Source organism: Rhinopithecus bieti, unplaced genomic scaffold (genome assembly GCF_001698545.2).
Source record: "Rhinopithecus bieti isolate Rb0 unplaced genomic scaffold, ASM169854v2 scaffold_36417, whole genome shotgun sequence".
NCBI classification, from domain to species: domain Eukaryota; kingdom Metazoa; phylum Chordata; class Mammalia; order Primates; family Cercopithecidae; genus Rhinopithecus; species Rhinopithecus bieti.
The window spans coordinates 1,427,605-1,455,265 of record NW_016815677.1 but is presented as its reverse complement, the minus strand read 5'-3'; the positions used below and the strand labels follow the sequence as shown (position 1 = coordinate 1,455,265).

Below are 27,661 nucleotides of genomic sequence, written 5' to 3'. Positions count from 1 at the left end.
CTCACCCACAGATAAACTCTCTTGCTCTTCCTGTGCCTCCTTCTCCTCCTTCTCTTCCTCCAGTTTCTCCTCCTCCTCTTCCTCCTTTTCATCTTCTTCCTGTGACTCCTCCTTCTCTTCTCCTTGGCCCTTCACATTCTCCTCATTTAGGGATGGGTTTAAGGAGCTCTCTCTTTCAACCTGCATTTCTTCCAATCCCTGAATAGAGCCTTCTTTGGATTCATCCATCTCAGCATGCAGTGGAAATTTTTTCTGCTGCCCCAGCACCTCTTCAGTTATAAAGGACTCCATTTCTTGATCATTTTCTTCTTCCATCTCTTCTACTGATGTGGCAGCACTTGTCCCACTACTTATGCTTTCCTCACTTCTGCTCATGTCCTCTTTAGACGCTTGCTTCTTCCTCAGTTTCCTCATTCTCTTCTGGAAGGGTTTTTCATGTGCTTCTGTTGATGATAAACATCAAAGCACAAGGAGAGACAATTTACTGATGCTGCCTGGATTGGGCCTCCCAACCCACAAAGGCATAAAAGTAAAGTCTGGGAGAATAAGACTTGAACTGAAAAAGTGTTACCTGGTTGCCTGAATTTGAAAATGACTTCTCCAGCCAAGTTCTATAAGGAAAAAACCACAAGTCACTGAAGGACCTGCACTGTCTTTCCTCAGAGTGCCACTTTTTTTTTTTTTTTTTTGAGAGGAGTCTTGCACTGGAGTGCAGTGGCACGATCTCGGCTCACTGCAAGCTCCGCCTCCCAGGTTCACACCATTCTCCTACCTCAGCCTCCCGAGTAGCTGGGACTATAGGCGTCCGCCACCATGCCTGGCTAATTTTTTGTATTTTTAGTAGAGATGGGGTTTCACCGTGTTAACCAGGATAGTCTTGATCTCCTGACTTCATGATCCGCCCGCCTCGGCCTCCCAAAGTGCTGGGATTACAGGCATGAGCCACGGTGCCTGGTCCAGGGTGCCACTTTTAAGTGCATCTCTTTTAAGTAGAAGTACCCATCCCTCCCCTTTAATATCTGATGCAGGCCTTGACCAACTTAGTTCCCTGGGATAACTGGGTTGTTCTCAATCCAGGGAACCAGGTTTTCTTAATTCCAAGAAGGCTAGCAAACCCTTATAGCACACATGGGTAGACATGGAATAAAAGCTCATTATGATATATTTTTTGGCAGTGATCTGGAGCAAAGGACAAGAAAAATATAAACTGAGGGATGCAAACGAAGGGCAGAAATCTGCTGCATTCTGTGCTAAATGGAACAGATACAATGGGCATGATTTACATGATCTTGAGAGCCCCCTTGTAAGCCCTGCGAATTTCCTGTTTCACAGGCTCTGGGTGAAGTTTTGGATATTCTGTGTTATGGATAACAGTGTAGGCTGTGGAGTTTGCAGGTCTGGATTTGATTCCTCGCTCCTGACAAGCTAAGTGATCTTGGGCAGGTCCTCTAAACCCTATGGGGCTTATTGTTATCCTCCATGAAATGGAGATCATAATAGTGCCTATGCCTTTAACCCAGCTGACCCAAATGATATCAAAGGGCAGGCAATGAGCTCACCATCCTATAGCTTGAGCTTCCCCTTCAACCTAGGTGGCAGAGGGAGCATCTAGTAGCAATCTAAACAGGAATCTCTTCTGGGAGGAGAGATTCTCAGGGAAGCAGACAGGTGTCCTGTATACGTGGGAAACCTTTGGCCAGGTTCAGTGCCAACCACAAGCATTTCCATTCAGGCCAGGCAGGACTATGGCTGGTGTGCAGGAAAAGAGCCAAGCACTGGGGGATTCAAACCAGGGAATCCCAGGTATTCATGCATTTACCCAGAGAGCATTTATTGTGTCTGAATTATGTGCAAGATCCTTGTGCTAATGGTAATCAAAGTTGAATAAAAATTAAGGCATACTTGCCCTTTAAGAAATACATTATAGTTGGGTGCTCCAGACTCCTGTATTTGACAGCAACCAAGCAAAAAATAGTTCAGAGCCCTGAGAGGTGGCAGGGGCTGAGCAAGGTGAGATGAGGGGTCAGGCAGAATGAGTGGGAGCCTTTCTCTTGGTAGTGAACTGGAGGTATGGGTGGGTTTGGGATATGTGGAGACAGAGGGGCCCCAGCAGAGGGAGCATCATGAGGAAGGGCAGCAGGCAGGGGGCACATGCCAGAAAAGGGATGAGTCTGCTGGACCAGGGAGAGTCAAGGTGGAAAGCAGAGAGAGTGGGCCCTTTGTGTTTATCTAGGGACTGTAAGTTGGATCTGGTGGGGGCTGCACAGTTGGGGAGGGATTTTGCAGGACAGTAGGTGGGTCAAAGCTATATTTTAGGAGAATTATGTGGCAGTGGTAGGTATGATAAATGGAATTCCAAGCGCCATATAAATTAACCTTTTCATTATAAGTCCATTCAGGTTTGAGCCCTGATTTCTGAACCCTTCAGCCTCTTTTATACTGAGAAAGAGATGGTCTCTTTAGAGATTTTCAGCTTCTTTCTTCTTGCATTGATTTGAACTCTGCAGGGTTAGGGATGGCTTTCAAAGTCTAGCCAGATCATAACAAGAAGTCAGCCTCTCCCTTAGTTTCTTCATGAGTGAATGGGTGTATCATTGCCCTCTCCATACCTGTTCAAAGATTTCACGCACAAAGAAGTATTGGCTGAGGTTGGAGCTGTAGGAGTTGAGTTCTTTCAGTATGATTGCTGGGTACTCCATCACTTCCTTTGTCAGGAGGGTGTGAAAACATTCATACCTGGGAGGTAAGTAGGTAAGACAGGAGACCCCAGCCAGGGAACACACCCATGACCCCAAGGAGATGGGCTGCAATCTGGCACATAGCTCTGTGTAGAGCTGCTGTGTGGCTGCTCTTTTCTAGCAGCAGTCCTTGGCTATGCTATTTTTCTGATCATACAAGAAATACACACTTTTTGTAGAAAGTTTGGAAAACACATACAAGAGACTTTTCTGCTTGTAACATGAACTCCCTTTCCCTGTCCAGGGTCCTAACCCTGTCTTTGGTCTTAACGCTGTCCTTGAACTTGATGATACCTACATTATTCCATCAAACTCCCAAATGCCCCAAGGTCCAGACTTCTGTTTCTCAGATAGGAGACCAAGGCTCATGGGGTTACTTATTTGCCTAAAGTAATCAGAATTGCCTTCTGAATCAAAGTACTGCAATCAATTGGCAGTGTCATTCCATTTCTGTGAACAATCCTTATAGAATCAGTTGTACAAAGTCACAAAGATGGAAGAAAGTTCACAGAGAACAGCTTGCCATATTGAGAAATTGGAACCAACAGAAAACAGCTAATCAATTGAGGGATTGCTAAACCATTATGAAGTATCTATATTAATGAATGCTACATGGCATTTAAAAATGGAAGTATATCTGTAGTTATAGAACAATTTGCATAGTATAATCCAACCTTTATTTTTAAAACACTATATATGTGTATATATTCATATATATAAATGTATATGTCCATAAAAAAGGAAAAGTGGGCAGGAATGAGGGAAAAAAATCTCTATATGTTTGCAGTGGTTAACTTCTTTTTCCTCCTTTAACAAGAATGTACATGTTTAAATTTTCTTTTTTTTTTTTTTTTTTTTTTAGAGAGATAGAGTCTCACTCTGTCACCCAGGCTGAAGGGCAATGGCATGATCTCCGCTCACTGCAACCTCCGTCTCCTGGGTTCAAGTGATTCTTCTGCCTCAGCCTCCCGAGTAGCTGGGATTACAGGCACCTGCCACCACGCCTGGCTAATTCTTGTATTTTTAATAGAGGTGGGGTTTCACCATGTTGGTCAGGCTGGTCTTGAACTCCTGTCCTCAGGTGATCCACCTACATCTTTAAATTTTTAAAAGAAGGCCCCATGTTCTTGAACTGAAGCCACATTGCTTTGAAACCTCCCTCCACAAACTTTTAAAAATTCTCCCTGGAAGCTTCTTTACTGGCTGAGAGCAGAGCTGCAGAGGGCCACAATGCTTTCTAAGCTGAGAGGCACAATTTTCATCTTAAGCCTGCCGGTAGGCTCCTGGGCTCTTGGGCAGGCTGCCCTTGACCTTGAAGATGAATTCCTGACCATCCCGTCCTGTCTTTTGGAGTCTGGTTGGCCTACCTGGATTTCATGTTCTTCAGATAATCTTTGACCTTTTCCAGGTGAAACGCCAGTGTTTCTTTGTCACTCTGCTGCCTCAGTTGGTCCAAGAGCCTATCAAGATGGGCCTCCTGGACCTGGAAGCCACCCCCAAAACAAGAGAAGCAGATGTGACTTCCAGTGCTCACAGAGTGTAAGTGACCTGCAGGGACCCTGCTGCTGGAACTGAGGCCCAGGTGCCTCAGCAGATCCAGGACTTCCTTTCTACAAATGGGGCACCTAATCTGCCACTGCCCTCCCTCTCTCCACTATGGGCCTCTAGACTTTTCTCTGCCTGCAATGTTCTTCCCTGCCTACATCATACCCACCGGGGGAACCAGCTTAGATGGGACCCCCTGAAGACAGGGCCCTCACACCCACCCACCTGGTCAGGCCTGCACTACACCTGCTCCTCGCTCTCCTTCTCACCAATCGTGCTTGAAATCAGAAGCTGAGTTTGTCCCCCCACCTCCCAGACTGTGTGAGAGCAGGCAGAGCAGGGGCCAGCTGACCTCCTATGCAGGCAGGAGATTGCCCCAGTTATAGAGCGTTGAAATGACTCCCAACATGTGCACAGTTTGCTATGTGATTGACACGTTTGTCTGTAATAAGAACTTGGGGTGTCTTCCCCTTTTTTTTTTCAGAATATGATGTCTTATCAGATCCCATATATGAGAACTTGCAGCTATTCCCCCCTTCACCTTGGGAATGTGATGTCACCCTTATCAATCCCCCATATGTGAGTTGCTGACCTTAACTACTGGACTTCAAAATACTCAAGAGTTTGACACTTCGAGAGCTTAGGCTGAGGCAGGTTTCACTCTGTCAGTGGCTTCTTTGAACGAGAGAGAGCTCAGGCTGTGACAGGCACTGGGGCTATGAAGCCACACCACCAGCATCGGCACTACCCTCTGGCTTCCAGGGACCTATGTGCCATCACAGATGTCCACTGTGTTAAATTGCAAGCCAGTTTCTCCGGAGAAACGGCATATAGAAAGGCACACCTGAAGCTTTTATTAGACTTTACTTCCCATGGGAGCCTGCTTCCATCCTAATTGAACAACTAGACTTTAATAGATGTGCAGCTTACAAAGTGCCTAATGTACCTTGTTTACTCCCTGTGGATGTATTCCTTTTGAGGTTGGTTCACGTTATTCTCCCCCTCTTTAAGCATTGTGAACCTATGAAAAAATTCTCTTTGAATGGCAATGAAGTGTGTGATTTTGTGATACCATCCTTTAATCATCTCCTTATTTGAACCATCTGACTGTCTCTCATGCAAGCTCTTAAGAGACACATTTGGTTCCAGATTTCTGCTACTCCCATCTGATCCCATGACCAACATGAGCCTTAATGTCCCCATCTGCGCAAATTTCATAGCTAAAGGTTCTCCATTTGGGTCAAGGATCTGTTTGAGTTCATTGCTGTTTGTGGTGTGAAAAATGGAGCCCTGGGTGTGGGCCTCACCTGGCTCTCCAGGCTGTGCTTCTGCTGGTGCTGCTCCATCCTCTTCTCCAGCTCCAGCTCCTGCACCAACAGCTCGTTCTGGTGTGCCTCCCACAGTTGTACTGCCTCCTGGAAGTACCTGAAGAGGTTCGAACTCTGCCACTCTGTCTGATCTGCCAGGGTCTCGAAGGATTTCTGCAGCGGCAGAGCCCAGAGAAGGGACTTGAGGGCTGACAGTCCCAGGGCCAGGAAGAGGGCCCACCTGTGGGACCCCCTGTCTCTAATGACTGAACAGCATTGCCCAGACACCATCCCTCAAGGTCAACTTCTAGGCTACACCAGGGCTCTTGGTCCTCCCTCCCTGGGACAGCGTTTTGGGTCTGCCCAAGGCCCTGCTCTTAGTCTTGTTGACCCTCAAGTCCCATCTCTAGACATATCCTATGCTCCACAAAAGTCTCTGACAGGAAGAAGATGGAGTGTGGGCCATTCCTAAAAAACAGGCTGGGCACTCAGAAGGCCACAGCAACGCTGGCCTGGGCATCTTTCCTTCTCTGGAGTTCCCTTACTCATGGCATCTGGGCCAAACACCACACCTGCTGTGACATCCTCACACACCACCCACCTTTTTAAAAAGGCATGTGTCTTATGCCCTCATCTGGGTGAGGGCTGGGCAAGCTGCTGCCTGTGGACTAAATTTTGCCCTCCACCTGTTTCTGTTTGATCCTGTGAGCTACACACAGATATTTCAGTTTTAAAGTGGCTGGAAAATAATCAAAAGAAGATATTTAATGAGATGAAAATGACATACAATTCCAATTTCAGTGTCTGTCAATAAAGTTATTGGAACACACCCATGTCATTTGTTTCTGCATTGCCTAGGGCTGCTTTTGTGTGGCACTGGTGGAGTTGACAAGGTGCGTCAGAGACCTGATGGCCCATAGAGCCTAAAATAAGTCACCATCTGGCCCTTCACAGAAAACATGAGCCAATCCCGGTTCAAGATACCACGTGTCTTGGGCTGAGGGCTTATTGTGCCTCCACAGCCCTTCAGTGCCCAGGGTCAGCAATGGCCGGGCAGTGCTCATGGCCTGGAGTTCTGTGCAGCACCCATGTCAGTGGGTGGCTGGGAGGAGTCGGGTGGGTGAGCTTGCAGTGGCCAGCATAAGGGGGCTGCTCTGAGAGGGTCTGACAAGGGTGAGTGGACACACTAGGAACATGCAAGTTGGAGCTCTTGGGCTCTTCTTACAGCCAGCACCCTGCGGACCCCCAACCCCACCTCAGCTCCCCAGTGGAACAGTCCCCAGCACGCACGTCCAAGAGCTCCAGGTCCTCCTCCACCTTGCCCTGGAGTGCTCCCACCATCTGGAAGAAGAACTGGTTCACCAAGGTCTCTGCCTCCTCCTCAGTGAAGGCTTTCCAGTCCAGCAGCTGCTTCTGGAGTGTGCGGGACAAGGCAGAGCCTGGTTTAGGACTGAGGTCCCCACAGGCATCAACTGCATCCTACAGGCCTCAGTGTTGCTCAAGTCAGACCTGAGCTCCAGGTGAAGGGCCTGCACCCCATGAATTCTGTTCCCCTTCGGGTCTGGAGGGCTGGGTGCAAATTGGCTGGAAAGGCATGCAGGAGCTCTTGTGAGGCTCCCCAAGGGGGACCCTCAGCTCGAACACACTTCACAACAGTTAAGCTTTGGGGGTGGAGGTGTTGCTTACAATCTTACCAAGGAGGCAGGAAGGGACATTCTGACTCTATAGTTCCCCTATCCTAGAGAACAAGTCACAGTTGTGCTTGGGTTTGGGAGTGAGTTTACTGTCTCACTCTGTTATGCAGTGGACAGGGTGGAGGGGAAAGTGGGGCCAGGCCTATCTATAAAGGGGGCGCATTGCAATAACCCCCAGGACACAATCTCCATTCATAAACAACGCCCAGTGCTATGCATGACATAGAGTCAAGTGTGAAGTCTGAGGTGATCTGAGAGTACACACTTCACCTTACATGGGCTTCCTGGAGGAGGTGATGGGCTAAAACCTGAGAGATGGCAGGGATAGCTGGGGAGGGGATCTGGGCAGAAGGAACAGCTGCAGAATGCCCAGAGGCCAGTGAGCACCAGGCATTGGGGCTAGGAAGCCACTCCATTTTCTTCTGTGAGGAAGAAAAGCCTGGATGGAGGCTAAAGGGTGTGTGGGAGTGAGGTGGGAACATAGCTGGGGAGGGGAAGGTAGTGGGGATGGGGCCAGGGAAGGCACTTCAGGTCCCACCCAGGCATTCCTCTTCTCAGGCCTGCAGGAAGGGTACCCACCTTACAATTCTGCACAAGCATCAGGCACTCCTGCCATGTCTTCTCATACAGCAGGCGGACCCGCATCATGCAGTCCACATGGTAGGTGTCTCCATGGGCAGAAAACAAAGCAAATCAGTCCATAAGGAAGAGAGGATTAGAAAGGGGAGTGTCCCCTCTGCAAAGGAGCAAAGTGCCTCCACAGCAACATTTATTTAGGTGAATATCAGTGGTTCCGATTCAGATCAGGGGCTGGTGTCCCCTTACAAAGGCCCTGACACCCCAAGATAAGGATCTCAAATGAAGAGCTTGTCATTATCTGTTCTGAATCCATTCTGGCCTGACTCTTGACTCGGTTTCAGGGCTGGTGAAATTCCTTTTGAGAAGCTGCACCAAGTTGTAAACCAGTAATGAGAGTGGAGATCAATGAGCATTTACTGATCCTATCTGTGTTCATCCCTGAAAAACTGAAGGCGCTAGCAGAATGCGCGGAAGCCAGCTTTTTTATTTATTTTCTCTATTTCTCCTCCCTTCAGTTTCCCAGCTTATAATAAACTCAGTGTGACTCTGATGTCTAGGATAAGCAACTCTGGTTTAGTGCTGTTGGCAATTTCTAGAAACTGAAAGACCACACAGAGATTTTGTGGTGGTTTTTCTTTGTACAGGGCTGGGGAGGAGGGCAGGGGGATGGCAGCTGGGTGTAGATTTAGGATATCTGGGAGGGTTGACAGATGCTAGAACTGATGAGAAGAAACTCTAAATCTGCTTCTTCCTGTCCCCAGGCTTGTTCCTAGGCCAAGGTGTCCACACCCTTCTGTGAGGCCGCTTTGATGGGCTCTCCCAGGTCCCCCTGCTTCCACTCCTGCATCCCTCTGGGCCATTTGCCCCCCGACATCATCACCCCCAGCTCAGAACCTTCCACTGAGTTCCCACTGCCCTCACGATAAAGCCCAGACTTCCACGTGCAGCCCATGTGGCCAGGAGAGTCCGGCTGCTTTGCATCTTCCAACCTCCCCTCCCTGTTTCCAAAGGCCCCAGTCCTGTCTTGCCTCCAGGGTGCCCTACACTGTATCCCTGCCTGGAATGCTTCCTCCCTCTTGGCCTGGCTGACTCTTACCTCCCTTACAGTTCTCAACCACATGATCATTTCCTTGTCAATGTCTTCCATGACCCTGAACCAGCTGTGTCCCTGACTATGGCTCCCACGGCTGGGGACCTGTCCATTCCCTGCTTGCTCTGACCTCTGCTCTGGACTGGAAGTGCCTGAGGGCAGAGCCAGCTACTGAATGCGAGGGCTCAGGACAATGCCTGTCTGTAGGAGGCACTGAATGAATGGTAGCCATTGCTATTATTTAGAGTCTTGAGGCTCATACAGAAACACCCTTCGTATTATAAACCTGAGAGCCCTAGAAGCAATGGTGTGTACTACTAGCTGAAGCACCCAAGCTAAGTCCAGCTATGACACTTCATTGGCTGTGTGACCTTGGGCAGGATACTTCACCTCTCTGTGCCACTAAACCCTTCTCTTACTACAAGAGGACAATGATACCACTGACCTCACTAGGTTGCTATGATCCTCTAAGGAGATGAAAAATTTATTACTTATCTTCTAGAGCAAGTTGTGTCAAACCTTTTCTATAGAGGGCTAGAGAGTAAACTGTTTTAGCTTTGCAGTCATACAGTCTCTGTTGTAACTACAGATGTTCCTTTATTTACAATGGGGTTACGTCCTAATAAACCCACCGTAAGTTGAAAATATTTTCAGCTGAAAATGCATTTAATATACCTAACCTACCGAACATCATTGCTTAGCCTAGTCTATCTTAAATGTGCTCAGAAAACATACATGAGCCTACAGTTTGGCGAAATCATCTGGCAACAGAGTACACTAGTTTACCCTCACGATCACAGGGCTGACTGGGAGCTGCAGCTTGTCACCGTTGCCCAGCATTGCCAGGAAGTATCACACCACGTATCCAGGCACCACAGCCCCCAAGAAAAGAGCAAAATTCAAAATCTGAAGTACAGTTTCTGCTGAATGTGTACCACTTTCACACTACTGTAAAGTCAAAAAGTCCTAAGTTGAACCACCCCAAGTCAGCGGCCATCTGCATTCACCTCTGCCATTTAGAGTGAAAGCAGCTAGACAATACGTCAACAAATGAGGCAGTTGGGGGGTCTAACAACACTTAGTTCCAAAACCAGCAGTCAGCACACAGTTTACAGCCTGACTGCCCTTATTATAGAGCATTTTGAAACATCACCATTTGTGATTGAGGACTCTGTGTAAGCCAGGCACTGGACTACCACTGGCCATCCACCCCACAAGCAGGGACCATTATTACTCTTCTTGCCATCCCTATTTTACAGAGGAGGACATTGAGGCCACCGGAGGCCCTGATTTTCCCAAGGTCACACAGCCAGGGAGGAGCAGAGCTGGGCATCAAGACCATGTGCTCCACCTCACACTCTTGGGGCATGCTCCTGGGCCTTTCTCAAGGAGGGCATCAGAGCCATCTCTCTGTCTCCATGCTTGGGTCAGGGGTCAGGGGTCAGAGGGTGTGGCTAGTGTAGCTGCAGGCTGGGCAGTGAGGAAGGGAGGTCTTGGGAAAGGAGGAGGGGCCTTTTAAGCTCTCAGAGCTCACTCTTCCTGCCACACCCCCATCCCTCCTCCCCATGATGGTCGCACCACTCACTTGAATGACCTTCAGCAAAGCGACTGCTTGAACAGAGTTCTGGAGAAATGCAGGTGGAGTCCTGCAGACATCACTCACCTAGCTCCTTGTTCGTGGAGTTGAGGGAAGAATGCCACTCAGTCAGCTGAGTTTTGCTGTAATTGGGGGGCAGGAGGTCACTGGGAAGGAAGATACGGCAAGTAAGCCACACAGGAACAAAAGTTTACTAACCAAAATGGGTAGCATCTTCAAGAAACATAGCTCCAGAAAATCGTCAATTTAAATACTGAAGAACAAAGGGAACTGCTGGGGATTTCCTGGTGCTCAAACACGACCTGGTTGAAAGGTCTTTTAATTAACAAATTCTAAGAAACAAACTTGTTACTTAGAAAAGAAAAGAACATAATTTTTCCAGTGGAAAAAACAAACTGTTCCCAACCCTTGACCAAGGAAGCCTCCTTCTGGGACTTAATCTGAGATGGTATTATAGAATGCATGTAAAGTTTATGTATTAAGATGTTCACTTAACAATGCTGTTCATAAACACACATGATGATTAAAAAACCTTCACATCAACAGTAGAAAACTGCCGAAATAAAGTACAGCAAATGTTCTTCTGAAGTCATTAAATATAGTGTCATAAAAAAGAATGAGATCATGGCCTTTGCAGCAGCATGGATGGAGCTGGAGGCTGTTCTCCTACATGAACTAACACAGGAACAGGAAACCAAATACCGCAGGTTCTCACAAGTGGGAGCTAAACTTTGAATACATATGGGCATAAAGAAGAAAACAGACACCAGGGCCTACTTGAGGGTGGAGGGTGGAAGGAGAGAGAGAATGGAGAAGCTACTTATCTTGTACTATGCTTATTACCTGGGTGACAGAATAATCTGTACACCAAAACCCCACAACACGCGATTTGCCTATGTAACAAACCTGCACATGTACCCCGAAACTAAAATAAAAGTTGAGAAAAAGACACCGAATTCTTTTTAAAATTTTTGTTTTTAAGTTCCAGGGTACATGTGCAGGATGTGCAGGTTTGTTACATAGGTAAACGTGTGCCACGGTGATTTGCTGCACCTGTTAACCCATCACCTAAGTATTAAGCCCAGCATGCATTAGCTATTTTTCCTAATGCACTCCTTCCCCCTACCTCACCCCCAACAGGCCCCAGTGTGTGTTGTTTCCTTCCCTGTGTCCATGTGTTCTCATTGTTCAGCTCCCACTTTTAAGTGAGAACACGCGGCATTTGCTTTTCTGTTCCTGTGTTAGTTTGCTGAGGATAATGGCTTCCAGCTTCATCCATGACCCTACAAAGGACATGATCTCATTTTTTAATGGTTGCATCATATTTCATGGCATATATGTACCACATTTTCTCTATCTGATTAGACATCTAAGTTAAAAAATAGTGTGGCAGATTAAAAAATGGTCAGCTTCCTCCCATGGGGGAGGTGGAGTCTATTTCTCCAGTCCTGTAATCTGGGTGTGGCTATGTAACTGGCCTTAGCCAATGGGACATTAGCAAATACAACCTAGCAGAGGCTTGGGAAGGGCTGTGCAAGGGTTTGTCCTCTCCTGCTGCAGGGACCTTCTGCCACCCACTGTGCGTAGGATCCCAGGTTGGCCTCCTGGAAGCTAAGAAAGTATATGGAGAGAGGACCCAGCTGACCCAGCAGAGACTCTAGACACACAGGTGAGGCCATCCTAGACCTTCCAGCCCTGGCCAAGCCAGCCCACACCCAGCTGACTTACAGAATTATGAGAAACTAGACATGCTTGTTGTTTAAAGATGCTAAAAATTGGATGATGTTTAATGGTGTGGAAGAGGTGTACTGCTAGAGGGATCATATGATTTATTGTCTAAATCAGGACATTTTTGACAGTGAAAGAGGTCACTATGAATGATTATGCCAGAACAAGATGTGTCACCCAGTATGGTCTTGGGCAAACAGGGATTCAGGTAACCCTACTCATAACTGGACAGTAAAGAGCAAAAGGTAGGTACAAGAGTATGCATAGCACGATCTCAACTCTAAGCACTACACTAAATGTAATGTGGTCTCCTGGAACAGAAGAAGGACACCAGTGGAAAAACAGGTGAAATGCAGATGAAGTCTGGTGTTTAGTTAACAGAAATGCATCAAAATGAATTTGTCACTTTTGATGAATGTCCAGTGGTATATAGAATGGCAGCATTAAGGGAAACTGGGTGAAGAGTTAGGGTTAGGAATTCTGTGTGCTATCTTTGTAACTTTTCTAGAAATTGAACATAACTCCAAAATACAAATTTTATTTTTTGAAAAAAAAAAAAAACTTTTAAAAATCATATGCACATATACTTATTGGGGCCAAGAAAACTCATGGGAATTCTCCCAGGTGTTTGGATATCTCCCTGTCAAGGCCTTGGGGAATGTTAGCTAGACTTTCCCCTCTGCCATCACTACCACATGCTCCCAGCAGACCCTGCGTTTGAGTAGCAAGGATCCCCACCAAGTTTCTGGAGATTAGGGGGTTCCAGAAGAAGGGCCTGAAACCTGTGGGCCAGGATGGGGTGTGGGATCCCCACACTGCCCTATGAGGCAGTCCCCTTGGGACAGCTCCTCGAGCTTGATTAGAAGGCTCTTCACTGCCTGACAGGTCAGGGAGGAAGAGAGGGTCATCTACACAGTGGGTTTTCTGGGTGCTGTCAAGGCCCCAAGACCCAGCCTTCTCTACTGATGTTCACTTGAATCTATGACCAAGGTTTTGCAACTTTATCTTTAGACCTGTGTGCTCCAGACTTCTGGATGCCAGAATTGTGTCCTGACCTCACCTCTCTACATACTTCCACTGCAAAGGAGTTTCGTGGTCCTGCCAACACCCACTCTCCCCTTGATTTGCAGAGTTGTCCCACCTTCCTCCAGGCCAGGTCCAATGGCCTGCCCGCTCCCCCTGTAGACACTGCCATTGCATAGTGTCTCCAAGCTGTGGCCAGAAACGTCTATGGGTACATTGTTTTCTCCCTGTGTTTGATCCTGTCCCTCTCTTCCATTCAGACAGGTGACCAGCCAACCCACATTGACATCCTGTGAGAGGGATGTGGCAGGGCAGCCCAGAAATTTTTCTGACTTTCATTCTCAAAAGCCTAATTTCTTGGGAGAGTCTAGTGCATTGGTGAGAAGGTGTTTGCGGCAGCAGGCTAAGAGCCCAGGGGACCAGGTATTTCCTCAACCCCTATACAAAGAGGCTGTGGGGGAAACACAAACAGAACAGGACACGCAGCTGCCTGGCAGTGGCAGCCTGGATTCTGCTTCCTGGTGGCACTATGGGAGCATCTGCAAGACCTAGGGCCCTGGAGGGAAACCACTGCCTGTGTGTGAAGACTCAGGGGCTCAGAGCAGCCTCCTTGAGGAGGTTCCTATGTCCACTTGTCTGGAGGCAGTAGGAGCCCAGTGGCATTGGGGTGAACTATAACTGAGAACCAGACATCCCAACAGCAGCCCTGGCATTGCATGAAATTCTAGAACTTTGCCTCAAGGGATATGACTCCCAGAAAGATCAAGTTCTATCCAACTTAAAGAACAGGGGCTCAGAGTTGGAAATAAGTTGAATTATAGAAAAGAACACAAGTACTTTCCCTGTTCTGAGATGTATATCCATTTTGTTAATTTTATACCTGGATCAAAATGTAACTGTCCAAAATGTCAAACACAAGGAGAAAAACTGGGCCAGGTGCAGTGGCACACACCTGTAATCCCAGCACTTTGGGAGACCGAAATGGATGGATTGCTTGCGCTCAGGAGTTCGAGGCCATCCTGGCCAACATGAAGAAAGCCCACGTCTACTAAAACTTCAAAAATTAACTGGGCGTGGTGGCTTATGGCTGTAGTCCCAGTTACTCTGGAGGCTGAGATGGGAGGATCACTTAAGCCAGGAGGCAGAGGTTACAGTGAGCCGAGAGTGCACCACTGCACTCCAGCCTAGGCAACGGAGTGAGACCCTGTCTCAAAAAAAGAAATTAACTGTCCATGGGGTAGGAGGCGCCTGCCTAGGGGCAGGCCCTCTAGCTCAAGCCATGTGGAGCCTTACTAGTCTTTTACATCCTAGGAGAAGTTAGGACCTGGGGGTGTGGAGATGAGAAGAATCTGTGTCCCAGGTTACTAGAGAGCATTTCCACAACACATGGTACCTCCACTTTGCAGTACCAGGCAAGCTCCATCCTGCTTCTGAGAGTGAAGGCTACGAACTCCCTGGACAGTGGATTCCAGGATCTATAACACTCAGTGGGCACCCCACTGAATAGCTTTCTCATGAAATTGAAATCAGGGCTGGGTGGACCCACATCTGAGAAGAGCTTCCACAGCCTCTGACAGGTGCCTCCAGCCTCCAGTGTCAGATGCCTGATACACACCTCCAAACTGCAAAGCTCATGGAGCCAGTCCGCTCCCCAGTGCCCTCAGAAAAAGGTCCAAACCCCTCCACCTGGCCACAGGCCTTGCGTGCTCCGATCTGTGCCTCCTCCTCCCTCACCCCCGTTCATTGCTTCTTTCAAGCTGTTTGGCAGCTACACTAAGCTTCTTACTGCAACAAATGGGCCATGCCCTTTCTTGTGAGTGGGGCTGAAATAGCCTAGGTGGCCAGCCTAGGTGGCCAGCCCAGGGCCAGAGAGCTGGGAGTTGGCCTAGTCTGAAGGATGCCTTGGGGGACAGGTTGTAGGCCACTTCTGCCTCCCCCACTGAACCCCAAGAAGCACCCCTCCCGGGCCACCCCTCCTGCCCATACCAGATGGTGCAGAGGTGCTTCAGCCGCTTTTGCTGCAGGACGTTCTGGGTCTTCAGCATGACCTCTAGCTCCTTCACCACAGCCAGGGGAGTATGGATACTCTCACTGGCCATGAACTCACTGGTGGTCAGACATTTTGGCATCATAAAGGGGAGAGGAGGAGCAGGGCAGGAGTGAGAGAGGAAAAGAGAACCATGGTGAGAGCATTCAGAGCCCCAGCACTCCTTCCCTAACACCACCCCCAACCCCTTCCTCCCCAGCCTTTGCCTCTCCTCTAGGACCCTAAAGAAAGGAGAGAGGGTGGGAGGGAGAAATGGGGGAGGGAGAAATGGAGGAAAGAATGGAGCGATGGGTCAGTGGAGCTCTGGCACCAACAGCATGAGACCAGCAGGCTCAGATTTGGGGGGTCCTGACCGCCTCCTGCCTGCTCTGTAACTTTGGTCAAGTCCTTCTCCTACTCTGAGCCACAGTTCCTTCTTCTATAAAATGGAACTCATGATGGTGCCTTTCTCATTGGCACTTGTGGGCACTCAGTAAAATGATGCAAGCAAGGCCCCTAGCACTGTGCTTGGCTCATGGGAAATGCCCAGTAAACGGCAGCCATTGCTATCACTGTTGATGATGTTTGGCATTTATAACAGCTTCCCAGTGCCAGGCCCAGATAGGCACTTTCCATGTAGTATCTGGTTGGATCACTGAAACTCTATCACGGTCCGTTAAGATGCCTGTTTTGCATAGGAAGAGACAGATTCCGAATGTTCAAGGGCTTGGTCAAGGTCACATGGAAAGGCAAGATGGAGGTAGGCCTTCGTACGCTTTTCCTTCATCCACAGCAAAAGTGCCACTTGGCAGAGGAAGCACGGAGAAGGGACCTCTTTTCACGCCCCTCCCATGGGAGGGAGGAAACACGCTCCCCAAGTGGGAAGTGCTTGCCTGAAGGATGTCCATTCGTTCACCCCAGTGTCCACAGGGTTATGAGTGATAACAAAGAGTGGAAATTATACAGATAATCGGATGAATGTTTTCCAGCTGTATGGAGCTCAGAGAATGGTCATGAAGCAAAGTTCATGAATAAAATATGAAACCGCATATACTGTACGGATCTAAAAGAGCCTGGGAGAAAATATACCAAAATATTTGCTGTGCTTCTCACTGTGGGGAGAGATTAGTGGTGATTTTTAATTTATTCTTTATACCTTTATCTGTTTTTTACCTTTAAAAGAGCAGAGAGAAACAGCAGCATTTTTAAGTAATGGCAAAAAGCGAGGGAGAATGCCACCCCTAGCATCTGCCAGCCCCTGGTGGGCTGGAGAAGGAGCTGTATGTGGTGTGGGTGGCGCTGACCTGAAACTTTGCAGCAGGGCCTCCTTCTTGAGATCCTTCCAGGTGTCCACCAAGCCCTGCCAGCGGTGGCGGATGTCCAGCTCCTGCTGCAGGGTGGACTCCATCAGGTTGACGAACAGCTGGGCGAGGGCCTTCCGGTTGCCCAGCAGGGCATAGTTCATGACCTGTGGTCACAGATGGACAGGGCTCTAGATAGGACAGGGTCTCTCTTGGGTCAGGGCAAGTCTCAGAGAGGAGCAGCAGGAGGCTGGAGAGGGCTGAGTGCAGTGGTCGCAGGGCCTGAGGGGGACTGAGGGGTCAGATGGCACTCAAGGAAGCTTCCTGGCACTGAGTAGCCATGGACAAGGGTCTTCCTTGAAGGTTTAACCATAGACCCTGACTGCATGAGCTTCCTATCAGCTCCAAGGTCACTTCAGATGTTTGTTAAAGAAGGTGAAAGGAGGTAGGCACTCAGTGAGCTCTAAGTGGTTACTCTTTTTTATAAATTTCTTCCAAAAGCGGAGTGCTTGTGCCATCAGGGACGAGCCACATACGCTTGTTAGGAGAACCGAGACCCAATGGCAAAATGAGGCCAGAGCTAGAACATTCTTCAGCAGTCCTCCCGTGGCTTCTCAATTGGGCACCCTTGGCATGGGCATGGGGATGATCCTCCACTGCATGGCACTGTTTTGCCCTTTAGCATCCTTGCCCCTGCTTAGATGAGAGTAACTTCCCCCATCCTCCCTGGTTCCAAATGCCTCCACACATTTCCCAAAGCCCTCCAGGGAGGTGGCAGTATGCTGGGGCAGTGGGTGAGAACCCTGCCAAGCTCAGAGGCTAGAAATTCCAGTAATGCTTTTCAGTGGAGCCTGAGGCTTGATGTCAGCTGTACTTCCTAGCTGGGTGGCACTGGCAAGTATTTCCTCAACCTACAGATCCACAGCCATAAGATGGGGTTCATGCTATTTATAGCATAGGGATTTTGTGACAATACATGAGAAAAACACAGGTAGAGCAAGCAGCAAATGCAAGTTGTAATAATGAGTGAAGCATAGGGAAGGGAAGCAGTGAAACACATCCGGGACACTGAAATCCTTGACTCTCCTATTGGATAAAACGTGCACAACTTAGGAGCCCTCCCTGATCTCAGAAGACAGCTACCACAGCTGGACCCTCTTTCATTATCCTCCCAACAAGTCCTGACAGGTATTACAGGCAGTCCCCAACTTACGATGGCTTGACATGATTTTTCAACTTTACGATGGGTTTATGAAGGTGTTAAATGCATTTTTGACTTTCTATACTTTTTACTTATGATGAGTATATTGGGATGTGACCCCATCGTAAGTGGAGGAACATCCATATTATCTTCATTTAATGACTCAGCAAGCTCCAGGCTCAGGGGCTGAGTCATTTCGGAAGCTTCCACATCTGGACAGTGGAGAAGGTTTGTGCTCACTCCTTGCCTGTGCTTTATCCAGGTTGCCATGGTGCTGACGTGGGCTGGACCCGTCTGTGATTCTAAACACCATCCTCTTTTCAGCCTACTGTGTTGCCAGGAGGCCCCTTATCCAGCAAGCTCAGCTCACTGCACAAGACCAGGAAACCCACAATGTGCCTTTGGGCAGCCAAAAGAGGAGTCCTCTCTCGCAGCAGAGGAGTCAGACTTTGCTCTGACTTTGGAGACATCATGAACAACCTTGAATTTTGTGCTTTCCACCCCAAGGAAAGCGGCCGGCGGGAGGGGTGCTGGGGGCACCGACAGGGGAAAGCAGTGGGGACAGAGCCAAGAGGCAGGCTCAGCAATGGGCACAGACCACTGGTAGGAAGAGAGGCAAGAAGAGGCAGAAAAGCCAGACACAGCAGGCAGAGCAGGTCACTCGAAGGTGGAAACCACCCTGAGACCACCGTAGTCCCCCAACGATGACTCCATAGTGTAGCGCCTATTGCATTGCACACAGTTGCTGAGACATGACCTAGTAGGTGCTCAGTAACATCACCAGCGCTCCAGACGATAGCCCTATATTAGGTATGCCTGGTTCAAGATGTCAGGGAAATATGAAATGTACTTTAGAAAGATCTCTATTGAAAAATGCTTACAATAGCAAGGACTCTGCTTCTCTACCTAAGAGACCCACCTGGGCCCCTTAGAAACGTAATAGATGAGAAGCCCACCATTTCTGAGACATCAGACACCAGGTTCGGGGTGTCCCGGGTTCCTGGTCCTGCCCCTTCTCCCATGGGCTGATCCCTGCACAGGAAAACCACTCACCATGGCTTCTTTATTTATCAGCCTGTACACATCGGGCCGCATGAGGTATGAAGTTTTCTCTATGACTTCAGCATATTTCTTCAACACGCCTTTTAGCTAGAAATGACAAGGTACCATACTTAGTGACTCATTTCCTGGAGAACTAAAAGGAAACAGAAGGATGCCTAATAAACCTGGCAAGTGACAATCACCACAGAGCCCACCTGCAGCCGACTTACTTTATTGACTCGAGAGAACTCCAGCGAGTGCAGGGCCTCATCCAGCTCCTTAATCTCCTGCTTCTGGAGCAGGAACCGCGTGGCCACCTTATCCCACAGCTCTAGCAGGGCCTATGCAGAGAAGTCTGGGTCAGGCTAGGAGCCGGTGGGAGGGAGGGAAGAAGCAGGACCCGGGTGGGGCAGGCCCAGCCATGAAGGGACCCCTACTTGGATGGTGTAGTCCTCAAGGTTGGTGTCGTTTTCCACCTTTAGGAAGAGACGGTTCATTTCTTCATCAGACTCGGTCAGCTTCTTCAAAAAAAGTCCCGCTGTGTCCACAATGAGAGCTTCCATTTCCTGCAATAGGCCAGGGGGATGATGGCCACGGCATCAGAATCCCCAGGAAGGAGAGAGCCCTCCCTACCATAGGGGAAGTGCCAGGCATGGTCCCATCTCAAAAATGATGATCGTTGCTTAGACCTAAGGAGTCGCGGCTCACTAGTCAGCTCACAGCCATGCCACACACTCTGCACTGAGCCCTCCTTCTTGGCTCATTTGATCCTCATCACAGTCTTCAAACCAGCTGCTGACATCGGGCCTAGCCTACGGTTGGCACTCAACAAATATTCATTACAGAAGTGGCCAAATGAAAGAATGCCAAGTTTACTTCAGATGAGGAAACTGAGGCTCAGGTAGATGGCTTCACCAAAGCCACAGAGCTCAAGGGTGAAAGCAGACCTGGCATCTAGTCAGGAACGTATGAAGAAACATGGCTGGAGAGCCTGTTCTTGGTGCTTTGGGCACAGAGCCAGCTCCAGGGCAGGGCAACACAGGTCAGAGAAGACTCAGGGAGAAGGGGACAAGTGGAAATCTGGGGCTCAGGGCAATCCAGAAGGGCAAAGGCTGATCTCATTTAGGGAACATTCCAGACACCAGTGTGTCTAGAGATGAGGTCTCCGGAGAGGAATAAGAGCTGAATGGGGGGCAGTCCATAAGAGCCCAGCAGAGCCGGGCTGTCAGCGGGGGGTGTGCCATTCTGCCCTTCATCAGAAGGACTGAGCAGGGAGGCCAAAAGCTAGGTTTGGTGTCAGACCTGGAGAGCAGTTCTGACTTGGGCCCTTATGCACCAAGTCAGGTGAGACTCTCTGGGCCTCACTGCAAAAGGGTAATAACAGCGCATGACCTGTAGGGCTTTTCCAAGAACTACGGGGAGCTGTGCTCACAAACACTCATAACGAGCCACTCAGGCACTCGGAGACGGTTCCATGTCTGTCTAAGGCTCTGTGAGCCCCTGAGGACCTCTGCTGGAGAGGGGAAGGGAGGCTGGGAGCCATGACACACCCGCCTTTGGAATGGCACAGGAAGGGAAGAGGAGGGAGAGGGAGGATTCTCACCTTTCCAACCTGCGCAATCTCCTCCTGAAAGCTGGCTAGAGCGTTCTCGAAGCTCCTCCTCTTGTGTTCTGCACGCCTTTGAAAGGTGCTGGTGCTTATCTTCTCAGGAACTGTGGAGCAACAACAGAGGTGATGAGGCTGGCTTCAGAGCTCTCAAGACAAGGCAGCACAGGCAGGCAGCCCCTGCACACGGAGGCCCGACTGAGAAGGTGGACCCGAGAGCCAGGTCAGGGTGGCAGAGGCTTAAGGAAAAAGAGAAAAGACGACAGTGATTCATGAGTGCTAGAAGGACTGAGGCCTCAGATATACAGTTAAACGCTGAAAAATCTCCAAAATAGTATGCACAGAATGTTTTTTTTAAAAAAAAGTTCTATGGAAGCAAATACATACAGAAATGATAGCTACCAACACTTCCATAGTACTTCCTGCATAGTAGGTATTGTTCAAACTCAGCTCGTCTTCACGCTGAGGCCACAAGGTGGTTTCCATTCCTAGCCTCGTTTCACAAGTGAGGAAACTCAGTCACGGGGGGTTGAAGAACCAAGCTGGCCAGCAGCTGAGCAGGGATCTGGGCCACTTGCTTCCAGGTCTATACTCCTGCCACATGCTCTATTGTCCCCTTTATCCAGGTGGGAAGCCAGATGCCACGTGCGTTAACCGGGGGTGGGTTGGGGTGGGGACTGGTGACTCTTTGGAGAAGAAGAGGTGTCATCGTGAAGGGGAAGGTTTTACTTTCTCTTTCTCTCCTTCCTTTGTTTTTCTTCAGTGAACATGTATTTTTTTTAATCATAAAGAAAAAAGGTTTTTATACTAGGATAAGGTCAAACTAGGACAATGTGGTAGGAAGGAAGAAAATGCAGATGAGAAATACTGTTGGGAACCTGCAAGAAAGCGCGTAGCATCCTTTAGTCACCCGGTTTTCATCAGTAACTTCCCTCCATGCAGGCAGCTCCCATCCTCCCCCAGCTCCCTGCACAGGTGAGGACTCTCGGGTGAGATGCTCAAGGAGAATGCCCTTCAGGTGACTGAGCTGAGGAACACAGTGGGAGCTCAGGGCCTTCCTCAGAGGAGTTGCCAGGAGACGTCCCCACCTCCTGCCCAGGTCTTGCCCTGGCCCAGGACAGGCCTGCCTTGAGGCTGAATGGAGGCTCACCCACAGTGTCCATGAGACCCCGCACTTCTCGGGCAGCGATGGTGCTCTCACTCTCTCGGGCTTTTTCTCTCTTGGCTCTTTCCTTTTCCCTGAGACACAAGCAGAGAAGAGTGAAGTCCCGATGCCATCCATGGCAGCTCTGGCACATAAGGGCACCAAGGGGTGATTCTCCAGAGGGCCTGTGGGCAGCAGCAATGGACCAGGCACACCCCAATTCCAGAGAGCCCTGAGGCAGTGCCCAGGTTCCCAACAAACACCGCCTAGGGTCCCCTGCCAGCAGACACTGTGGGTCTCTAGGTGAGAGGTTGGGTTCCTGCCTTCAGGGAGCCTGCTCTGGCTCTGGTGGTCAAGTGTGGATGATGAGCCTGAGACACTTCCCACCTGGGGAAACTGAGGATCAGAAGGGGTATGAGCAGCCCAGTAAAGCCAGATCATGCTAGCTCTTGGCATGCATCCTTAGTTGCTCCTTCAGCAACCCATCCTATGATGTACTTGAGATAACCCTATTTTCCAGAAAGAGGGAAGGGGCTTATAGGAACCACAGGATGCAACAGAGAGGAGACTCCAAGATCCATCCTTGTGACACTAAGGGCCATGGAATTTGGGTGAGGGAGGAGACAACTGGGGTTCCAGGAGGAACTATTCAACAGGGAGGACCAGCAGGGTGGATGTGACATCAGCTTTGGAATTGGCATCTGTGAATGCCCTGTCCATGGGGCAAGCACCACAGAAATCCCGCAGCTCCCAGTGACTGCTGCCATTCCTTGGGCCCCCCATATGTCCAATACTTTCCAGCCAACTTCTCATTTAGCCCTCAGTGCAGACCTAGCAGCGAGGAAGTTGCTGGGCCTGGGCTGCAGCTGCTGGGGCCCAGGCCAATCTTCTAGACACAGGTCTTTCAGACCTTGTCATTCTAAATGCTCCTGAACCAAGGCAGCCCTGTAGGAGCTGAGATGATGACACCTGCTGTCAACTCTGGCTTCTTGGTCACTTGCTCCAGGGACTTGGGGCTTGGTTTATACCAATGGTGATTTACCCCCTGGCCTGGGCTGGTCTCCATCCACCCAGGGATCTGCCCTGGGTAGTGAGCACATAGGTGGACTGTCCTTGGCTGGCTGACTCTTCAAACATCTGCACCCTTTGCTTTGACGCCTGAGGGAGACAGGGTGCCCTGGCTCTGCCACTCATGTGTTCGGCCCAGTCTGGCCTCTGCTAGCCCTGCAGAGTGTCTAGAGGGAGCTGGGCCTGATGGGTAGTTCCTCTAGATTCCCACCTGGGGCATCAGGCTGCCTGTAACCCTGGACCCCCACCTGGGGCATCAGGCAGGGTGACATGGGCTAGAGAACGCTGATCGCGAGTCTGGGTTTGGGTGGGCCAGTGGATTTTTCCATCTGTCGGGAGTTAAGAGCATGAGGGTCAGAAGCTTTGAGGGTGGCTTTCCTGGGAAAATTCAAAGGCCAGGTCAGGGCAGAGAACTGTACTCATCAAGGGGTCTGTCCCTGCCCCAAAGAGGGTGAAAGGAACAACCAAGACAGGCAGAGGAGGCCTGCTTTCTATCCCAGAGTCCCAGGCCCAGCAAGGGTTTATGGCTTGTGTAGAACTCAAAGTGCCTAAGGGAAGCCCCACGCCTGCTCCATTCTCTCAAGAACCCTGGGAAGAAGATCTGTTTCTTCCTTTTCCCCATAGCTGAGAGTCAGAGCTCAGTGAACTGAAATGGCCTGCTTAGGAACTGTGAACTTGGAAGTTCACAAGAAACTGCTGATCTCCATGCCTGACGCCACCTGCTCTCATCTCAGGGAACTGCATTTCTGCTGTTCACCCAGCACTCAGGCCAGAGACCAAGGGCACTCAGGAGCTCTCTCCTCCCCTCCAATTCATCACTAGGTATCATGGGTTCCGCCTCCAAGAGACACCTGAGGCCCATTGTTACTTTCCCTCTCACAGCCACCAGCAAGGTTATGAGGACAACTGCAGTGTCCTGTGCCCTGGCCTTCCTGCCTCTTCTTGAAGCCCCCCACATTCTGCACAGAGCTGCCTGAGGGACTTCAAAACTGCAAATCAGCTGCTCACTGAAGTCAAGTTCAGGCTGCTCCCAGCCTCATCTCCTGCCCTCTCTCAGGGTCCACTTACCTTTAGCCTTCTGGAGGGGGCCAAGACCACCTTTCTCAGAGCCTTGTCCCCATACTGCACCCTCTGGTTTCAGGTGATCCCCTTCCTCAGAGAGCTTTCCCAGCCCCCATCCCATAGCCCCTGTCCCCTTAGTTAGAGCCTTTCTGCCATTGGGGGGATGTGCTTATTTATTTACTTTTGAGGTCTCAAGTTTCATAAGGGTGGGATCCCCACACCCAGTGCCTGGCCCTAGGCACTTAATCAATAATGATTGTGGGAGTTGGGGAATGGGGGCGAGAGAAGCAAACCACCCTGCAAGGTAGGTATTAATCTCCCTGCTTTAGGGGTGGTACTTGAGACTTCACTCCTACAGGCTACTCATCTTGTGCCAGCTCTTTTTGAGTTTTTGAAGGCTCAGGTACCCTAGTGCCTGGGGGTGAGGCATGGACAGCAGGACCTACCTGTGGAGAACAGGGTTTTCCATGATCCAGTTGTTGGGGAGGCTGAGCATCCACTTCTGCTGTCGAGGAGACATCACCTCCCCTTCAGGAGTCTCCACCTTCTTCATCATGGGTATCTTGCCACTCTTCAGGGTCACAGAATGCTCTGCAGCCCGCTTCCTGGTGGCCGCCAGGGAGTGGACCAGCTGCACCTGAATCCAGGGAGGACCAGGGATGGGGGAGTGGTCAGAGCTGCTGACTCCCCAGCACTCTCAGGCTGATGGTGGCTGTCTAGAAAGACATCCAGAGAGCTGTATAGAAAGGCACTTTTCAGGGAGGCCTTCAACCCCAGGGCATATCCCTACAGGAGAGTTCTCCTCCCAGTAACAGTCACCCAGCCACTTCAAGGAAGGCCTCTTTTTAAGAACCTTAAATGAAGATCAAGATGAACATCTCAGGCTTTTTTATAATCACAAGAAACTGGAAAAATAGAACTGAGAAATAATAGGGATTGGCTGAGTAAACATGGTATGTCCGTTTGATGGAATGTTAGGCATTTGTTAAAGATGAGACCCACAAAGAATTTTTTATAACCTCAGGAAATGTTTAGGAGACGATATATTGTTAAACATATCACTTAAACACACAAATTAAAAATTATAACCAAAATTAAACAGTATGATCTCAAAATTTAAAATGCATAGGAAAAGGCCCTGGAGGAAATATGCCAAGAGTTAAGAATGGCCTTAGAGAGAGCAGGATCGTGTGAGTGATGTAATTGTTTTTTGGTTTCTTTATACTTTTATAATTTCCAGAGGTTTTACAGAGAATTATTTAGGGCTCAAATTAGGAATGCAGATCCCTTTTAAATAAGCAGTACAGAACTTCAAAGGAAGGATTCGGGTCTGTGTGTTTCTTTTAAGATCTTGTTTTGTCTATACAGCGCTTTAGAGAAGACAAGGCAATTTCAATAACCTACACTGTTGTCAAGAGGGCTTCACTTTAATACAGTTATGGGAGTCCTAGATCAACAAGCAGGCAGCCACTCAGCACGGTGAAATACATGGGTGCCCACGGGCATAGAAAACGGTCTGTGAGATACTGTTACGGAGAAAAAGCAAATTTCAAAACACTAGCACAGAATGAAGCCTATTTTTTAAATACAAAAATTAGACACGTTGTTATACATGGGGAAAAAGAGAGGTCACCCAGTGGTTCCATCCAGGCTATTTCTGAGTAATTTACATTTAAAATTTTAATTTAAGTTTTCTAATTTTCAAGAACTGACATTCTAATTTTGTACTGGTACAATTTAAGAACCAGTAAGAATTATTTTAAAAATCAAAGTAATTTCAAAGCCCTTGTTTTATTCTGGGAGGGAGGGAAGTTTGGAAGAAAGCAAGGGAAGAGGAATGGAGAACAGGGGGACAGAGGGCGGCTCCTACCTCAGCCTGGAAGATCTGCTGGTAGGCTTTTCCACTCGGAACCTGGGTCACCTTCCCCACTGACGACATCTTGTCCGCTGGCTGTATGCGCCTGCCGGGAAGCCGTCGTCCAGGAAACGCTTCTGAGCTTTGGTGTCTCGATTCCAATTCCTGAGGTTGGGAAACCGCCCGTCCCAAGCTCAGGTTCAGGTCCAGGCGGGACGACGTCTGCCCTCGAGGCGGCACCCCAGGGCGGGACTCCCGCGGAAGGACTCTCTGCTGGGGGATAGGGGCCTGGGGAACGTCGACTCAGGGTCTTAACTTTCAACGAACTGATGAAACTAACCTCAGATGAGCTCCGAACTCGAGCAGGAGGCCGGTTCTCTCCGCCGCGCAGGGCGCAAATCCGAAGGGACTTTGGGAACGCGAATAATACAGGATTATTGTTTGTGCTTCACTCTGCCATGCTCTTCTGGGAAAAGTTAACAGCACTCAAGATGTCGGTTGGGATTGGAACTCCAACGCGGCGCTGAACTCTCATCCGGGACCCTAACCCACCCTCCATGGGACACAGGGAAGGAGAATTGGAGGGAGAGAGTAACCTGATTCAGGTCACGCTAATTAGGCGCCTACTGTGTGCTGAGAAGACCCAACCAGCCCCTCCCATCCCCCTCCCTAGCCCCCCAAATAGACTGAGCAGCCGCTGGACATCCCCCTGAGCCCGGCAGATTGGAGGGAGGCCTTGCGCCCGGCCTGGGCGCGTCCCCGTCTGCAGAAAGCACCTCTCAAGGTAGCCAGGGACGGTCCAGCGACAACTGCAGCTGGACGCTCATGGTCTCCAAGGCAACGCGGAGGGGAGGGACTGCTCTGGCCCCGCCCACGCTTTTCTTCCCAGGGAGGGGAGGTTGCTCTTAGTAATGGGAGCGCCCCACGTGGAGTAGTAAAACTCAACTACTTTCTTCAATGCCAGTTTCTCCTCTCTACAAGGACTACAACCCCAGGGCCGCCAGGAGCAGCACGATTAAATGTTCTGAAAGGTGGTAGGATATATGAGATGTAGCACTGAGCCATCATGATCAACAACGTCCATCCTATCTTATTTACCTTAGTTAAAACCAATCTCTGCTGGGAGACAGCATATGGTAGTGTTTGCCTGTAAGTTAGAAGCTGAAAGACTCTGGAAGAGACCATCTGTGTCTCAGTTTAAAAGAGGTTGAGAGCTCAAAATTCAGGGATCAAGGCTTGCCTGGCCAGAGATGAAAACGCTTGTGGTTGGCACTGAACGTGGCCTAAGGTTTCGCATATATATGAGACACCCAGCGCCTTCTTACAGAATCCCTCACTTTGGCAGTGATATGTTACGATTGCTAATAAATGCTCATTCTTTGGTCCTGGGTTTTATTAACAAGGTGAAGTATTGTAACAAAGATTAGATTCATTTAGCTGGAAAAAGAAAACGTGTAGATGACTGAGGGAAGGGATGAAAACACAATAACAAATAGGTAATGTCCAGGAATTATTTGCAGTCTCATATCTCTTTCCCATCCAAGGAGGCCCTACTGGCTTTGGCCTTGAACGTTAGAAACTATTTTCCCTACCCAGATGCTTTCTGGGTTCTGGTTCCAGGCACATCTGTAATTTAGGGGTTTCTTTCTTTTTAAAAATTATATGGCTATAAATAGTAGGCATGGATATGTCAAGTATGGCATTTTGTTTTAATTGAACTCCATATTTATTGCAGAAAATTAGAAGACAGAAAAACTTCAATGGAGAAAGTAAAATAACCCATAATCCTGCCACTGAGAATTTACCTCCCTTAACTTCCAAGTTTTTGAGACTGTGTGTTTGAGTTTGGATCAAACATGGAAATTCGTGTTTGCCTTTTGGATGGCATTTCCATTCTCCTCCCAACCTGATAATATCATAGTTGGAAAGACTAACCAGTTAGAGATCATCTGGTTAGTCCACCTCCTGTGTTTAGATATGGGCAAAAAGCCAGAGACAGGGAATGGAAAGAATGACACCAGGGCCTCTGGATCTTTTTCTTGTAGCTCAGCATCAT

At 49.1% G+C, this 27,661-nt stretch overlaps 1 protein-coding gene across 1 annotated transcript; it reads right to left on the bottom strand.

Moving 5' to 3' along the window:
• LOC108516201 (coiled-coil domain-containing protein 180) lies at window positions 1-27,661 on the bottom strand (the record flags this gene model as incomplete). The annotated part of the gene is made up of 19 exons (XM_017853536.1): window positions 27,624-27,661; window positions 25,946-26,051; window positions 25,621-25,770; window positions 24,197-24,387; window positions 21,627-21,715; window positions 20,474-20,583; window positions 19,308-19,436; window positions 19,101-19,211; window positions 18,883-18,978; window positions 16,632-16,795; window positions 15,288-15,407; window positions 10,617-10,696; window positions 7,864-7,952; window positions 6,881-7,003; window positions 5,591-5,764; window positions 4,106-4,221; window positions 2,610-2,736; window positions 572-611; window positions 1-443 (listed from the first exon to the last, which is right to left on the bottom strand). Coding segments are annotated over exons 1-19 (2,496 nt in total), but the record flags the coding sequence as incomplete, so codon positions are not given.